Source organism: Paralichthys olivaceus, chromosome 7 (assembly GCF_024713975.1).
Source record: "Paralichthys olivaceus isolate ysfri-2021 chromosome 7, ASM2471397v2, whole genome shotgun sequence".
Classification (NCBI taxonomy): Eukaryota; Metazoa; Chordata; class Actinopteri; order Pleuronectiformes; family Paralichthyidae; genus Paralichthys; species Paralichthys olivaceus.
This window is the reverse complement of record NC_091099.1, coordinates 10,797,933-10,814,656: the sequence shown is the minus strand read 5'-3', so window position 1 is coordinate 10,814,656 and position 16,724 is coordinate 10,797,933. Positions and strand designations below refer to the sequence as shown.

Genomic DNA, 16,724 nt, shown 5'->3' with positions numbered 1-16,724 from the left:
TCTGTATATACAGATATATTGTAAATTTAAAAATGTTTTTTTTTTTTTTTGGGGGGGGGGGGGGGGGGGGGGGGTTCATGTACATATGTAAATGAATGATGTTGTTGAGATTATAATGATGCTGATACATTAAATGTATATGAATGAATAAATAAATAAATACAAGCAAGAAGTTTAACCACTAGAGGGCAGCAGTAACATGTTCTGCACGTCCCACTCTCTGGGTGTCAGTTCACCCCCCCCCCCCCCCCCAAAAAAAACCAACCTTTAAACCGTAAACTAAAAACACATTACGTAACGATGAACTAATGAGTCTGATACTTTGGGGGAAATCGAGGCGCAGTCACGTCGCCCCACCTCCCATTTAAGGCAGGCGCGCTCCCGTGCGTGAGGCAAACTGTCACTACAGAGTATTTAGGAAACCTCCTTCCTGTGTGCTGAACCACAAGCTGCAGAGCCACCATGCAACTCCGTGCAAAGCAAACTCTTCTCAGTCTCCTGTCAGTGCTGAGTGTCTGTGCTGCTGCTGCGGACCCACACGGTGAGTGAACCACCAGAAACTAACTGAGACCAACTGTGAAAACAAGTCAGAAGCTGTGTTAACCTGGAGAACTTGAGCTCAGTTAGACTCGTTGCAATCAGGCGTCACATTACACCCACTGACAGCCTCTGTGTTCAAAACTCAAACTAATGTCCTATGCACAATGGCAGTTTCAATCATTTACGATGAACCTGTTTTATTATGCTGGCTTCAAATTACAGGTTCAGTGTGTAAGATTTCGGTGAAAGGGATCTATTGGCACAAATTGAATATATAAAAATGATGTTTTCACTAGTGTGTTTCATCGAAATTGTTGTATTCTTTACGCTAGAACAGTCCTTTTATATTTAAATAATTTATATTTACATCCAGGGGGTCCTCTTTATGGAGGCCACCATGTTTTTAACACTAGTCCAGACTGGACAAACTAAACACTTTTTGAGTTTTTATGACAACTGAAGTCTACCACAGGTTCTCTGTCATGTTTTGAAGGGGAGGGTGAGGTGAGGTTTTCAGCTGCAACATGCAATTTCACCACTAGATGTCACTAAATTCACAACACTGTAGAAGTTCCCCTTCAATTTAGGGCTAAAGATTAGAGGCAAAACACAGGCAAACTTCGATGATGATGATTATTATTGTGATGTTTTGTCATTGTGATGCTGCTGGCCTATAAATATGTATGAGAAAACTAATTTCTTTGCATGGTGGTCTATCATAACACATTAACTGATTACTTTTAGATCTGATTACACTGCTAATCTGAATAACTGGTTCTCTGTGCAGTTTGAATATGTCTGTCATAGCACTTCACATTTTATTGTGCCCTTATACCTACTGGTGATACTGTGCGTTCAAAGGTGAAAATCATGTCACACACACCCCTCACACACAGAGACACTTAAATATGAGCACAGACCTTGCCTGTGAAATCCTTCCTGTAGAAAGCTTCAATAAAACTCACATTAAGAAACATCCTTCAACCCGTTTATTGACAAATTTCCACCACAATACTCAACACGCAATTCAGTTAAAGGTTCAGTGTGTAGAATTTTGTGATATCTCTAGTGGTGAAATTGCATGTTGCAGCTGAACACCCCTCACCTCACCCTCTCTTTCTAAACATGAAAAATAACCTATGGTAGACAGTTTTCATAAAAACTCAAAAGGTGTTTAGTTTGTCCAGTCTGGACTAATGTAAAAACATTGGCGGCCTCCGTAGAGAGGACCCCCTCAATGTAGATATAAAGTCTTTAAATATAAAGGGTCTTTTCTGTTGTAAAGGAAACTACAATTAATACAATTTAGATGAAACCAACTAGTGAAAACATCATGAGGATTATTCTACATTTAATTTCTGCCAATAGTTCCCTTTCACCTAAATCTTACACAATGGACCTTTAAACACCTTCATTTGAGATAACAAATGTCTGTTGCACAACAGCATTCAATGTGTTAAAGTTGAAGTGGGGTGTAGCTCCAATCCCGAACTCAACAGCATAAAACTGGTGTGAATGGGTGGGATGTCAATCAATGCAAGAGTAATGTGTGTATATATATACAGTATATATAAACTTTAGTAATAGAGGAATGACTAACAACATGTAACAACTATGTATTATATTTATTGCTATCATTCAGTAACTTTTTATTAGGAATTATTTGTCAGTCTTTTATTTGATTTCTGTAATTTACATACAATTCCACTTCCAAATAGTGAAACTGTAAACATGAAGGAAACTGTCCCTAAGTCCAAGATGAACTCTTCAAAGTGCTTGTTCGATCAATATTCCAGAACCAGTTAATGGTTGGCAGATTTCCTTGATTGATGACTAAAACAATTCAAAATGTACAACTGATCAAATAGATAATAGTAATAATATTTTAGTGCTTTTAACAGAACTCAAAGACACTTTAGATGGGTAAAAAACAGAGCATGCATAAATGCCTATAAATTAATATAATATAAGTAACACTCAATAATCACTCATTATTAAATATATGACGTACATCCCAATCAAACTTTGAAACAGAAAGTTACTGTATTAACTATTATTTGTGTTATAAAAAGCTGAACACAAATCAAATATTAATATTTGTAGACCTTATATTTGTTACATATCTAATTTCATAGTTTTTCTCGTGAAGTGTCACATTCTGATTCTCACTCAGTCCTTTCAATATCCTGACAGCACCTGAAGTTCACACGAAGCTGGGCAGCCTGAGAGGTGAGTATGTGAGTGTAAAGGGGAAGGAGCCCGGGGTCCACGCCTTCCTGGGTGTCCCGTTTGCCAAGCCACCGACAGGCCCTGCTCTGAGACTGGCTGCACCCCAGCCTGTGGAGGGATGGGAGGGAACGAGAGACGCTACCAAGCAGCCTGACCTGTAAGGCATCCATGTGCTCCAGCTGTTGCATGTCACAATGGGGGGGGGTCATGTCAAATACTTGATGAAATACTTTTCCTTTTCAGTTGTGTTCAGAATAAACAGATGCTTTTAGATCTGATAGCTAAAGTCGACATCGAGATGGCACATGTTCCAGACATGTCAGAAGACTGCCTCTACCTCAACATCTACACCCCTGCAAACAGAGCTCAAGATGCCAAGCTCCCGGTAAGAAGTCCTTGTTGCAGGTTTGGAGCGACGCTGCTCAGTAAGGCTGCCAGGTGTGAACACAGATATCTGAGTGAGTTCCTCTGGATTATCTGCTGACTTTCTCTGCCTGTCCCCCAAGTATAAAGTCTGCAGAAAGTCCAGAGGAGCCGATGTGAGAACACACCAGGAGATCATGCAACAGACGCGAACATTTAAAATATATCTCAGAATGAAAAAGTGGAGCCATACACGTAGAAGACAACAGCAAAGATTTCAAGAGAGTTTGTGGTGATAAGAGCCGAGTCGATGTACTGTAAACAAAATCCATTACTAAGGTTTAGCTCTGGAAAAGTTTAGTTACTGTTCCTGATGATGTCGGTTTGATTGCTTTTAAGAATTTCATCATGTCAAACATGGGTGTTTCTGTTTTTTAACAGGTCATGGTTTGGATCCATGGCGGAGGGTTTGTTTCAGGGTCAGCCTCAATTTACGATGGCTCCCCCTTGGCTGCTTACCAGGATGTGGTCGTTGTTTTGATCCAGTACCGATTGGGAGCCCTGGGCTTCCTCAGGTAAAAATAATTGGACTTACTATGCACAGTAACAATGAAAATACAAGGATTACATTCTTCTACGTTTGTCCCAACCTGTGCCACATGCGAACAAAAATTTAAAATCTGATCACTTTACCAGCCGGTAGACTATAACTACGTGTCTCTATGCAGCACTGGAGATGAGCACATGACCGGGAACTTTGGCTTGTTGGACCAGGTTGAAGCTCTGAGGTGGATCCAGCAGCACATTCACAACTTTGGCGGAGACCCAGATTCAGTAACGGTATTTGGGGAGTCTGCTGGTGGAGCGAGCGTATCACTCCTGGTAAGGATCGCTCTGCAGAGATGGGACCTCAAAGCGACACTGTGCAAGTTTTTTTAAATGTTATTTTAAAGGTCCAGTGTGTAAGATTTAGGTGAAAGGGGCTGAAGTTGAACATTATTTTATAATGGTAGGGATGTTGTCACTAGTGTGTTTCATCTAAACAGGGTCCTCTCTACGGAGGCCGCCATGTTTTCTTTACAGTAACCCAAACTGGACAAACAAAACACCTTTCGAGTTTTGATGACAACTGAATGCTGCCACAGGTTCTTTTATTTATGTCACTGCTGAGTCACTACTGTCCTCAAAAGCTGTCACTTCTTCTGTTGCTTTAACCAACAGCTCCTCTCACCATTGATCGAAGGCCTGCTCCACCGTGGCATCGCTGAGAGCGGCACTGCTGCAATGGATGTACTTCTGATAAGTGATCCTCTTCCACTGACAAAGGTGAAGCATCTATTTACATGCTTTAATGTGCAAACATTGATCAGTGCATATAATTGGAATCATACATTGCTGAGACGGATCCCTTGTATCTTTCCTCAGATGGCAGCAAATGTATCTGGCTGTAGCCTTGAAAGCACAGAGGAGATCAGCCGCTGCATGAAAAACCTTGACTTTGATACTGTTGTGACTCTTGCAAAGGTGAGATATTCTATAAACAGCTGATGTGATTAATTGACCATGTGCCTACGTCCTCTGTAAGATTCCTGTGATATATTAACTTTGTTTTTTATTTTCATTCTCTCAAGGATGAAACCTTAAGATATTTAGTAAACGTTGATGGACACTTTCTGACAAAAACCGTGGATGAGATTTTCCAGAAACACGAACTTCACACTGTGCCTTTTATGACTGGTGTTAATAATGATGAAGGGGGCTGGTTACTTCCTAGTGTAAGTGCTAAGTGCATGATTGTTCCTGACATATGTTGCTGATAGTCCCGTTTTGCTGCTTGGTGTGTCTGAAACCTTAATTGCAGTTGCATCTTCCCTCAGTTTCTTGCTCCTCCAAACTGGACTGAGGGATTAGATCGGGAGCAGGTGGTCAACATAATTTCTTTCTTTTTAAGTGATGTAAGACAAACACTGCTACACATTACAGCATCACTCTTTTTTTATCCTGCTCAAGTTTCTCAAACAGACGTGTTTATTATTTTCTCAAGCCTAAAACTGCGATCATCAGAGATATGATGATAGATGAATACATCGGAACCGGTGAAGATCGAGTGAAGAACAGAAATGGATTATCTCAGTTGACTGGAGATATCTTGTTTACCTTTCCAGCTATCAAGGCTGCTAATGCCCACAGAGGTAATTTTCTATACTTTATATATGTAAATGTATTTAATATGACATATTAAAAATAATAATAAAGTCATAATATTTCGAGAAATAAGTTTGAATTTAATGAGAAAAAACACAATATTACTCAAAATTAGGTTGTACTATTACAAGAATAAATTAATAATATTATGAGTTGGAATTTAATTAGAAAACAGCCACAGTATAACATAAAAAGGGTTGTAATATTACAAAAAGAAATTTGTTATATTACAAGAATAAAGTTGTAAATTATTGAGAGAAAAAAAGCAGCAAGGAGAACCAGTTCATGAGAAACTAATTATTTCCTCCTCCACAAAAGATGCAATTTCCTCCAAGTCATTATTCAGGATTGACACATTTTGTTGCACAATCTTTCCAATTCCTCATATTTATGATAATGTGGTGCTGATGATCCACCAGATGAAGTTTTTCATTATATCTATATTATAAGTATAACTTAACAAGCTGCTCCACATTCCACCATTTCAAACTGGAGACAGATGTTCACCTTCTAAAATAACATAACCCTAAAATAAATACTTTTTTTTGATATATTACAACTTTATTCTCCAAGTCTTTTCCCCCTCTGTCGCAATTAAAGAATCATCAATTAATATTTATTGTCGCACATTTTGATAAACAAGATCTATCCCACCTATTTATCTGCCACCAGATGCAGGCGCAGCTGTTTACCTGTACGAGTACCAGCATGCTCCCAATATGCTGAAGCTAAAAAGGCCGAGCTTTGTTGGGTCTGACCATGGGGATGAAATCTTCACAGTATTAGGATTCTGTTTCACAACCACCCATGTCAAATTACATGGTAAGATCAATGTAAAACTTGCTGGCTCAATAGACCAGCAGATATGTGGTGATCTGTTGTGGTTTGTGTTTTACCAGATTATCATTGTTTCAGATGAATGCCTAAAAGAGGAGGAAGAGCTCAGCAGAATCATGATGAGCTACTGGGGCAACTTTGCTCGCACAGGGTAGGTATGACCTCTAATCATATACATATACATGAGACAAACTTATCTATAACCCATATATGTGCATGCATGCTTTTGTAGTTCTCCTAATGGGAACGGCCTTGTCCACTGGCCTAAGTATGGAGCAGAAGAAGACTACCTGTCAATTGCACTGACGGAGCAGACGCCTGCTCGGCAGCTGAAGAAGGAGCGCTTTGTCTTCGTGACTCAGACCATCCCAGAGAGCGTCCGACAACATATAGAGAAGATGGAGCGCAGCGAGCTGTAGAGGAGTCTGCTCTCCTTTCACCATTCCATCTCTTTTTTAATCATTAACCACTAACAAGTATGTTAGATATTCTGTGAGACATTTGTGAAACTTAAGGGGGAAATAAAAATTCTAACATTTGTTGTACTTACTGTAACCTTTAGGATGTATCATACATTGTGTATTATTAAATTAAATGGTCTCAAAGTTTTGAAATTCAATCAAACTCAGCAGTAACTAGTTACAAGTTAACGTTGTTTAAATATATATACAGTATATCCTGCTTATATTGATCATCACTTTTAAACTTGTGATGTATTAGTGATCTACCAATATTAAAATATGGACTTATAGTATTTTAAGGCTGTTTGTACTGGAGGACGCACACTCTGGTCATTTGTGTGAGGGTTAACATGGGTTAAGTACAAAAACAGAGGGAGCACGTACCACCAAGATTAACGCCCGATCTTCTGCATTAACACAGAAATGAAAACTTAACATTTTTGGTGGTTTTCATATATCCGTGGGCTTGTGTATTGTAGGTGTCTTTGAGATTCAGCCATATGTCATCTATACTGCTTATCCTTAAAGGAATTTAGGGGGCTGGAGCTAATCCCAGCTGACATTGGTCATAGGTGTCGTACGCCCAGGAGAGGTCGCCAGTGTATTTGCAGGGCGAACACACAGAGATAACCTAACCCCAACCCGCTGTCTTTGGACTGTTGGGGGAAGCCCGTGGAAACACACAGGGATAACATGCAAAATCCACACAGAAGACTATGAGATAAATATCAAAATTCAACAGTTGCACTGGAGATAAACATTGTAGGGGATAGTTGAGAATGGTTTTCTTGTTTTACAGCGATATGATACACATACAGTACAAACCATCAGTTTTTTTGTTTTTTTATTACTGAGAAGAGCGCTTAAGCTGGAAAGCTCCCTGAAGTCTGATGTGAGCAGTTCAATAGGTCAATCTTATGTTTGTTTTTCACTAAATCAGGCGTATGGCATTGAAAATAGTACAAAGCAACACTTTTCAAAGGCAAATCACTCAAGTAGCTGGTTGCAGAGGGCTTACAGACACGGAAATGTATTCAAAATAAGTACTTCAGTTCAGAGGAAATCAATAAAATGTGACAAAATTATTATGTAAACTTTTTTCTTTTGCAAATTTAGTAAAGTTGCAGTCTGATATAAAAGTGCTGGCCAGTGGTTTTGAATGATTCACAATTTTGCCCAGAAAAGTGCACTTGGAATAAGAAAGCTACTGGGCATTACTTTCAGGCCATAATGAGACACACCGACACTTGGTACTTGGTACTTTGAGTTGCACTTTGAGCCGTTAGTCTGGGTAATGTTCAGCAAGCTTGGTCTCAAGTTTGAAATACGTTGGAAGGGAGGAGGGAATATCTTTGCAGGCATAAAGCCAGGCAAACAACACGTCAGCCAATTAAAACAAACCACAACTTAAATACATTTCAAAAAGGCAAAATATGTTTCTGTTTCAGACCACGATTATATAACCACGTGAACTGTATAATTTAGAAAGTAATTCAATTCACAGTATATTAATAAGTTATATTGTTGTATTGCAGTTCAGTTTTCAGACCTACATAATATCTTGTCAGGTGTGGTGACATTAATACTATGTTTGATGTGGGAACATGACCCGGAGCATATCGCTGAAAAAGATATTGTTAAAGTACAAAGGACGAAAACATATCAGCCTGCCCAAAACTGGCTGCTGAAGCTAAAGTGTTCGATAAGACAGCACGTCCTTTCCAGTCAATGGTAGGAAAATTACCCAGTTGTAAAGTTCCTCAGTCTTTCTACTGGACGAATGAAAACAAAGAAGGTAACTTAATACATTAGAATACACATGTTTTTAACTGACTTGTGGCAAAAACACCTGAGATGCTTTTTTTTTCTAAATTCAGATGTTTTGAACGCAAAACAAACAAGGCATGCTGCTCCACAAATGTAAAACATCATGTTCAGGTAATGTTTATGAGTGTGGTATGATTAGATCTAAAACAAATGCAGCATGCAGGTCAATATGATGGGCACTGAAAGTATACGACTATATATATATATATCGATATATATATATCGATATTTATATATGTAGATAAGAATACATTGGACACCTTTATCCTCTTCAAGCACTACTAAGTACAGACATGGTTTTAGAGGCACGTACAGTTTGAGCCATAATATGTGGTGAGAATTTTTCTTTTTCTCCTGCAGGGAATAAATAAATAAATTAAAAACCTGTGACCTGTTTTCATGCTGCACCGGAGGATTAAGGTCACACAAAAGTGAGGTGTTGACGTCGCCATGAGAGATCTTTCAAAGTTCTCGTATGGGAACAGAAACGTGGTGTGCTAGGTCAGGGTGATATAACTAGCTTCATTAGACAGTAAAACACTATTTTGTGAAACACAGACAATATCCTGGAGAGTTAAGGGCATGAGCTAACGTGGTAGTAATATTGTCAGCAGAGGTGATTTGTGTGCAACACTTGTTGTTAATGCATTGTGTTGTGGGAGGAGAGTAAAGCTTGGTGCATCAGGATGTCCAGGACTGCATGTTGTGCAGCATGGCCTCAAATCGCTCCATGTCCGGGGCATGAGCGTGGGCCAGACGGTCCGTCAGGCGACTGTACAGACTGAAAGACTTCAGCTCCAGCCAGATGAAACCGAAGCGGTCCTCATCAAACAGCACAAAGAGCCCCGGTGTGCGCTCTGGGCTCGTAAAGCCGTGCCCTGCGATCAGGCCTGTCCCATAGAAGCTGAAATGGAGGAACATCAATTAATACATATTTTGATGGATATCCATTCGGTTCTAGACTCTGCTCTAACATACCTAGTAAAGAAGAAAAAAAAGGATAATGGTAATGATATTTTTACTTTAACTTATAACAACTATTTTAAATAATGATAATTAAATAATGATAAGACAACAGTTCTCACATCAGCTGTTCAGCCAACATTCTTCACACCTACTAACGATCATTCATAAGATATGATTACAACCTGTTGGCAATGAACTTTCAACAATGAAGCAATTTACAACAGCTCAGGAGCAATGGACACACTGTGTCTGACCCAATACAAACTGTCAACTGAGGATTTAACACTTTGTTCATGTGCTTTCGAGTTCTTACCATTTTCTGCAGGTACGAGGGTACACCTCGTTGCGAGCCATCACACCCAGGGGCAGGACAAAAGGCTGATCTTCTAGAGGACTGCTGCTGCTGCTGGGGCCAGGCTGGCAGCTGTCTGAACAGGCACCATGGTCGACCTCAATCCCTTCCGCGGCACTGGCACCGCCACAGGCCCCCTCTGCCGCTGCACCACTGACCGTGGGAGAGATGTCCTTAGCCTGTTGTTCTGTTTCCCTCTGCACCTCCTCGTGTACCCCCATTACAAGATGAGACAGTTTCTCTATTTTGCGCTGGTTCTCCAGGTCTGGGAGGACAACGGGCCGGCTCAGGTCAACGTCTAACGTGAGCTGCCCTGCAGGAACGTTGGGGTCTCCCTGCAGGAAGGAGGGTAATTACAGTTTGCACCACTACAAGATGACTGTGATGGATTTATGCTGTTATCCTCTGGTTCAAGAATGTGAAAACATTCTCTTCAAAGGCATAAAAATCATACATCAGGAATTTTAGTAGCCAGAGGAGGACCCATACCACATTAACAGGATTTTAAATGATTAACAGGAAACCTGTGATTATCAGCAGGGTCAACATGCATGCCAGTCCTTTCCATTAGTTACTTCACCATGAGGAGAGATTGTTTTTGAGAAAGCCGATCATGATTATTCACTAACTTACAGTGAGTTTGGTGGCTCTTGCAGAAGTCCCATGGAAACTGAGCATGACAATCTCCAAGCCGTGACTGCCATAGGTACCTTTGAAGAGGCCTGGCTGCAGCAGGTCGGAGGGCTTTTCTGGAGGAAGGTAGATCCTCCGGTACGTCAAGCAGTTACTGTCAGGAGAAAGCATGTGAATGCCAGAGCTTTACCCGAGCCTCTGTCTACACTGTCAGGTTACACATTCATCCACAAGAGAATTCTGAACAATCTATACAGATAAGAAGCTTCCCTTGTCATTAATGTTAAACCCCCAAGAGCTACTGAGTAAACAAAGAGAGTAAGTGTGATGTAAGAAAAACTCTTGTACTCGTATTGACTTGTATAAATGAACTTCATCAGGATAAGCTCCTGCATGTGTTCATGGAAGATTTCTTCCAACGTCCGGCCCCATTCTTCCTCCAACCATGTCCTGAACTCCTACACACACACACACATACACACACAGAGACATGCACAAACGCTTGAAACATTGTTTGAAATTCAAGAATGATACCTGAATAATTGTACAAAGGTTATCTCAGGGAGTCACAGATCCCTGGTTTGACCCACCTCCTGTCTGCCTCCTGGCATGCGGTGATGATCCGTCTGGTTACATTTCGTTGAAAATTCATCCTTCTTGACTGTCTGAAAATAACAGAATATGACACACATTGGAGGACGGCCTTTTTTTTTAAGCTCCTGACCTCAAATTACAGGAGAAATATCTTTTGATTTTTGATTTTCTTTGGTGCTTCTTGTGCTGCACAACCCCTCACCTGTATGTCCCCTTTGTGGGGACCCTTGTGTCCGTACATACACTCCACTGTGGCCTTATTGCTTTCCCACTTGTGGACACGGAACAGTGGCCGTCTTCTCATGGGATCCTCCACGCGAGGGTCATGAGGTGGCAAATACATCCAGCCAATGATTGACAGCCCATCCACCTGAATGAAAAGAACTTTTTATTAATTTATCAGCCATTGAAATTAGGTTTCCTGCCAAAATAAAAGCAGTTGACTTTTTCTTTTTTAATGTCAAATGTTCCTCATCTTAAACATGCAATACGTAACTCGGCTGTTAAGGGCCTCTCATTTGAAACAATAACAAAAGAGTCGTTTGATGGTCTCTTGAAGCAGTGTGGGATCATGGGAGTCTTCACCAACTTCACCGATTAAAATCAACCTGACTTGCAAATCATGTTCACAGACAAGTAAAAAAGTTGTATTCATGTGACACAGCAACAGCAATGAATAACCATGATCCTTTGAGAGTGACCAACACAAACATTGGAATGAAGTGGCTAACTGGCTTTCAGTGTATTTCCTTGGTCATATGTTGTTTATGAAAGTTATAGCAGAGACAGGCAAAGTAAAATTAAACCTGGGGATTTGTCTTGATCTTGGCTAATGTGAGTACAGTCAACCAAATATATAACACAGGTCTTGTTATTTTAGAAATTTTAATGAAGAATTGTAACATATCTTTAATGCAAATATCTGGATTGAGTAACACAACATACCACAACATTGAGCAATCCACCATAAGGGCCGATGTCAGGCTGCCATAAGCCCAAGATGTGTCTGTAAGGGTGAAGCACTGCAACACAAAGGCCCAACATCACATTTTAATGGTCAGTTTCTCCACACTTGCACTTTACTATGTGCTATATTGTGCATGGTTAAAAACACAAGAGAAGTTAAAATCCACAGAGAGAGCTTTTTGTTAAAAGTTTGTCAGGATGGAATCAATGAGACATAAGCTGACCAGGTCCCCATCAGCCAAGTTTTGAAACCACACGTGAGGTACATTGCATCAACCAGCCTCAAACAAAACAAACACTGCAGAGGTTTATTACCAAGTTTAGTGTTCGCACAGGGTGCATTACACTGCTGCAACCGTTTGCTTGCAACACAAACAAACAAACACAAACCCCTCATGCTGTAGCCATCCACATTTGAGGCCAGTGTACATACAGTGTGTGTACACGTCTCTATAGTCCATCTGCTCGTAGTCCGGGAGGAGCTTCATAAAGCGCCCAGACTTCAACCTCTGGTTGACACCTGGATGAGCACAACACAGGCATGTGTAGAGCAAACCACAGACCAGGGCTTGCTCAGTCCAATGAGGCACTCTAATGAGCGTAGTCATAAAATAAAATTCTGATCTATTCAAAGAGCCACTCTACCCAAATTCAAATTCAAAAGACTTTATTGTCATTGCACAGTCGTACTTCGTACACTAGCACAATTAAATTGTGGCACAGTCCTCCTCCCCGATGCCAAACATACAATTAACAAGACACAAACCACTACACAAATTGAGATCAAAATAAGGGGATTCCAGGACTACAGGCATTTAACGAAGTGGATCTACTATACAAAAAAGAATAATTGTACCGATAATGTACCGATACATGCAGATAATATGCATATTTGGAGAAGTGCAACTGTACAGAATAAATACTATATACCGATAACGTACCGATATATCTAGATAATCTGGGTAATATACAAAGTGATTTATTGCACTGAAAATTCCCTGAAAGTGTTTATTGCACTGAAAATTCCCTGAAAGTGTTTATTGCACAGAAAGGTCAAGGATTGAAAGTTCCATAGTGTTGTACCCTATGTGTTCTCTGGCAGCTAGTGTTAAAAAATGCTAAATAAGCTCCATATCTCAGCTGATAGACAAAACAGGAACAGATGGAGGGATAAAACATTATCAAAAAAGTGTTTTAAAAAAAGTTGTGCCATCAAGTCTGAGTGTAAGTGGGACAGAGAGCCCATATTAACATAAACAACTATTGCCAGGAATGCATCTGCAGCAAAACACTGTCAACATTAGGAGATCCATGTGGACACCTACACGCACAAGAATAATAATGACTTTATTCATCGAGCACTTTACAACACAAAATGCTGCACAACAGGAAAAAAAATGGTAAAAGGGGGAATACATACACAATAATGGTGATAATAATAAATGAAATGTGATAATGTAAAGACTGCAAATGCTGAATGCTATGATGGATTAAGAAGGAAACAAATCATTGATTGGATCAATTCATGGAAGGCATGGGAGCTGATTGTATTTAAATCAAACTCACGTTTCACATAGAGATCCCTGCTGGATACTCCTCCCACCTCCATCTTCCTCAGATCCCCCTTCATATCAAACTCTGCAGAGAGAAAAATGAACCTCACATTATAAACATATTAGGGCTATGCATGCCCCGTACAGCATTAGTGGTAATGGATGTCGTTACACAGTAAAGAAAGTGATTTAAACAGTGTAGTCAATGATTATCATATTTATCTAATTCATAATGTTAAACATTGTGTTACTCATTAACTTAAAATCCAGTCAGCAGATGCAGAAGAGATTTAATCACATGTGCTACTCAGAGATTCACAGGATTTCTTTAACACAAGGCACAAGTGAGCTAAACAGCTGTTCATTATTTGTCACTGATATAATAGGATAATCATTTTGTATGCTGCAGCATATCTTAATGTTTGCTTCTGTCATAACTTATAGAGGACAATGTGTTCCTTTCCCTCATTTCTGGGAGTACTGTCCCTTTAACTCTGATACAGGTTGTTCTGCATGCTGTCTTCACTGTAACTTCACTGCTTGCTTGCCCCTCTGCACCACTGGAAATCAGGGCTTTAGTTCACAGTGTTTTCCAAGAGTTTTATAAAGGGCTGTTTGTTTTTTATTTCACTCAGCGATAAAAAGGTTGTCTAAGTCTCTGGCATTCAGGTTGTTGTGTAACTTCTCAGCGTGGGGCATACCTCAGGGCACCACCATTATAAGCTGGAGTGAGAAAATGTTGAGTGCTTTTATTTGATAAATGAAGTGGGGTTCTATCCACTGCTCAGCAACAACATTACAACCATCCGTATAATCTTTGTGTAGGTCCCTGTCGTGCCGTCAAAACAGCTCTGACACATTGACTCCACAAGTACTGAGGGAGATCTGTGCTATCAGGCACCAGGACTTCAGCATTTGTGAGGTGAGGCCTCCATGGGTCAGACTGGTTATTTCAGGGCATCTCGCGGCTGCTTGATCTGATCCAGATCTGGGTCATTTGGAGGCAAAGTCTGCACCTTGAACTCTTTGTCGTGTTCCTCAAAGCACTCCTGAGCAAGTCTTTCAGTGTGGCAGGGCACATTGTCCTGCTGAAGGACGCCAATGCCATTAGGGAATACTGATGTCATGAAGGGGGGGTGTACTTGGTCTGTGAGAATGTCACTATCATTTCCAGCATTGAGCTTTTTTTGGCTATTTGTGCTACAGTCATCTGTGGGATCAGACAAGACAGGCCTTGGGTGCCAATTACCCTGTCACTGCTTCACTGGTTGTCCGGCCTTGGACCAAATTTGGCAGATCAGTACTAACCACTACACACCTGATGTGACCTGCTGTTTTTGCTCTGACCCAGTCCTCTGGCTGTCACAACTTGGCCTTTGTCAAAGTTGCTCAGATCCTCCGTCCATTAAGTACAAGATGGGGTGGGGGTGATCACAGTCATGGCCCTAGTCCCCCATTGGGTTGAATCCGGCTCTGCATCAACAGTCTTATCATATCACCGTCGGCCTGTCAACACTGAAAGACCTCGCTCCATTTCTGTTAAGCGCTGGCTGGGTTAATTCCCTCATGGTTCCCGTACTGATCGATAGAAGAGCTTTCAGGGGGGGGGGCATTTCCGGGGGAAACATTTGCTGACCACTGATAACCTGACGACCAATCCCATAACACATATCAGTGACTTTGTGCAGCTGTCCGGGCGATTAAAGGTTTATACGATCGCTATATTTACCTTCGATGCAGCGCCTCCTCCAGATGGTCTCCGTGTTGAGGATCTGTCTGAACGTCTTGCAGACGAGGGCCACGTTCGGCAGCGCTGTTCCGGGGAGCAGGGACAATATTTCCACGAGCAGCTCCGGCGGTAGTTCTGCTAAAGATTGCGGGTGCAGGGGTCCGGTGCTGGAGCCTCCTCTGTTGACACGACCGCTGCCATATTCGCAGGCGTCACTCGGCCCTGCAGTGGCGCCTCCGCCTCCGGAGACGTCTCCCTGCCGCTGGCCCACGATCCTCTCCCCTTCTTCCTCGTCCATGTCGGAATCGCTCCCCTGGCCCTGCTGGTTCTGCCGCTGTCGCCTCCGGCACCTTCGCGACTGCCCCACTCCGCAGAGCCTGGCGCACACAGCCATCCGTAGTTCACCAGACGGGCAACATTACATCAGACATGTCAGCTGCAGCCCGGTCTCCTCCTGCCCCCGTGAGCACAAGCGGCGGCGTGCCCTCTGACGTCACGGCGACGCGCACGTAACCAGCGTATGCACACATGCGTTTTACACACTATTCCGCACGCGTGATTCCTTCTTCTTCTTCCTCTTCTTCTTCTCCTCGTCCTTCTTCTTCTTCTTCTTCCTCTTCTTCTTCTCCTCGTCCTTGTTCTTCTTCTTCCTCTTCTTCTTCTCCCCCTCCTCCTTCTTCTTCTTCTTCTTCTTGCGGATGGTCCACACGTTGAGGCAAAAATACATGAAAGAGGATGTTGGTATTTTTAACTCCTGCAGTTTGCTACTTCAGAATCATTCCGTGTCAGTCAGTCAACACTCAGACTGTTCTGTCACTTTGTACACATGTGGACGTTGTATGAAGAACTTTAGAAATAGAATCAAAACGATCTTGACATAAAGAAAAAAAAATCGAGCTAGCCAGGAGTCGAACCTAGAATCTTCTGATCCGTAGTCAGACGCGTTATCCATTGCGCCACTAGCCCATAGTAATTGTGTGATGATAAAAGTTTTATAAAGACACTGAATAAGAAAATGACAATGACAAAATAGGACTTCACCTATAGATCTCAACTCACAGTGGTTTTAATACTCACTTCTTTCTGATGAATTGGCTAATGTGCAATGCATTCCACTGTATATATAGTGTTTATTATATTGCTTTTGTACTTCATTGCTCTTATAATGCATGTTTCCTTATTTAATACTTTTACCGATGTCTATTTTTGACACTATCACTATTATTACTGCACCACAGCAAATCTCCCCAGAAATATTGACAGATCAGACCAATTGCAAGGAAGTACGACTTCATCTGAGTTTAATAAATCATTGATGACTACAAATGAACAACGGGCATCAGGTCATGTATCATCATTAATGAATGCATACAAAGAGATTATAGTTTTTTAAGATAAATTAGATAAATTCAGTTTTCAGATCACCGGTGGTTCTCATGGGTCTGCTGCTGGATGGTCTGGATAAACAA

The 16,724-nt window shown here is 41.2% G+C and overlaps 2 protein-coding genes and 1 non-coding gene across 4 annotated transcripts; 1 reads left to right on the top strand and 2 right to left on the bottom strand.

The window, feature by feature from the left end:
- The first annotated feature begins 282 nt into the window (after window positions 1–282).
- ces2b (carboxylesterase 2b) lies at window positions 283–6,928 on the top strand. The gene is made up of 13 exons (XM_020079157.2): window positions 283–541; window positions 2,734–2,926; window positions 3,013–3,154; window positions 3,574–3,707; window positions 3,861–4,014; window positions 4,354–4,458; window positions 4,558–4,656; window positions 4,764–4,907; window positions 5,010–5,087; window positions 5,177–5,324; window positions 6,010–6,159; window positions 6,253–6,325; window positions 6,407–6,928. Exons 1-13 carry the CDS (start codon window positions 463–465, stop codon window positions 6,591–6,593), a joined length of 1,686 nt encoding a protein of 561 aa, XP_019934716.2. The 5' UTR covers window positions 283–462; the 3' UTR covers window positions 6,594–6,928.
- Window positions 6,929–7,462: 534 nt separating this feature from the next.
- Window positions 7,463–16,577, bottom strand: fbxo31 (F-box protein 31). Of its 2 annotated transcripts, XM_069527827.1 has the most exons (10): window positions 15,256–16,577; window positions 13,540–13,611; window positions 12,407–12,493; window positions 11,953–12,029; window positions 11,210–11,377; window positions 11,004–11,078; window positions 10,762–10,871; window positions 10,414–10,567; window positions 9,742–10,115; window positions 7,463–9,366 (listed from the first exon to the last, which is right to left on the bottom strand). In XM_069527827.1, exons 1-10 carry the CDS (start codon window positions 15,647–15,649, stop codon window positions 9,144–9,146), a joined length of 1,734 nt encoding a protein of 577 aa, XP_069383928.1. In that variant the 5' UTR covers window positions 15,650–16,577; the 3' UTR covers window positions 7,463–9,143. The 2 variants fall into 2 exon arrangements, with proteins under 2 accessions (XP_069383928.1, XP_019934717.2); XM_020079158.2 differs by lacking the exon at window positions 12,407–12,493.
- Window positions 16,149–16,221, bottom strand: trnar-acg (transfer RNA arginine (anticodon ACG)). Its single transcript has one exon. It is a non-coding gene; the product is annotated as a tRNA-Arg (tRNA).
- Window positions 16,578–16,724: the final 147 nt, after the last annotated feature.

Excerpts from the sequence above, each read along its gene's own strand:
- fbxo31 (XM_069527827.1), bottom strand. The coding sequence starts at position 15,649 with ATGGCTGTGTGCGCCAGGCTCTGCGGAGTGGGGCAGTCGCGAAGGTGC. Across the intron at positions 12,494-13,539 it reads CAGGGATCTCTATGTGAAAC|GTGTCAACCAGAGGTTGAAG; the intron begins GTGAGTTTGATT and ends GTGCTCATCCAG. Across the intron at positions 9,367-9,741 it reads CCTCGTACCTGCAGAAAATG|CTTCTATGGGACAGGCCTGA; the intron begins GTAAGAACTCGA and ends CCTCCATTTCAG.
- ces2b (XM_020079157.2), top strand. The coding sequence starts at position 463 with ATGCAACTCCGTGCAAAGCAAACTCTTCTCAGTCTCCTGTCAGTGCTG. Across the intron at positions 4,459-4,557 it reads ATCCTCTTCCACTGACAAAG|ATGGCAGCAAATGTATCTGG; the intron begins GTGAAGCATCTA and ends ATCTTTCCTCAG. Across the intron at positions 4,657-4,763 it reads CTGTTGTGACTCTTGCAAAG|GATGAAACCTTAAGATATTT; the intron begins GTGAGATATTCT and ends CATTCTCTCAAG.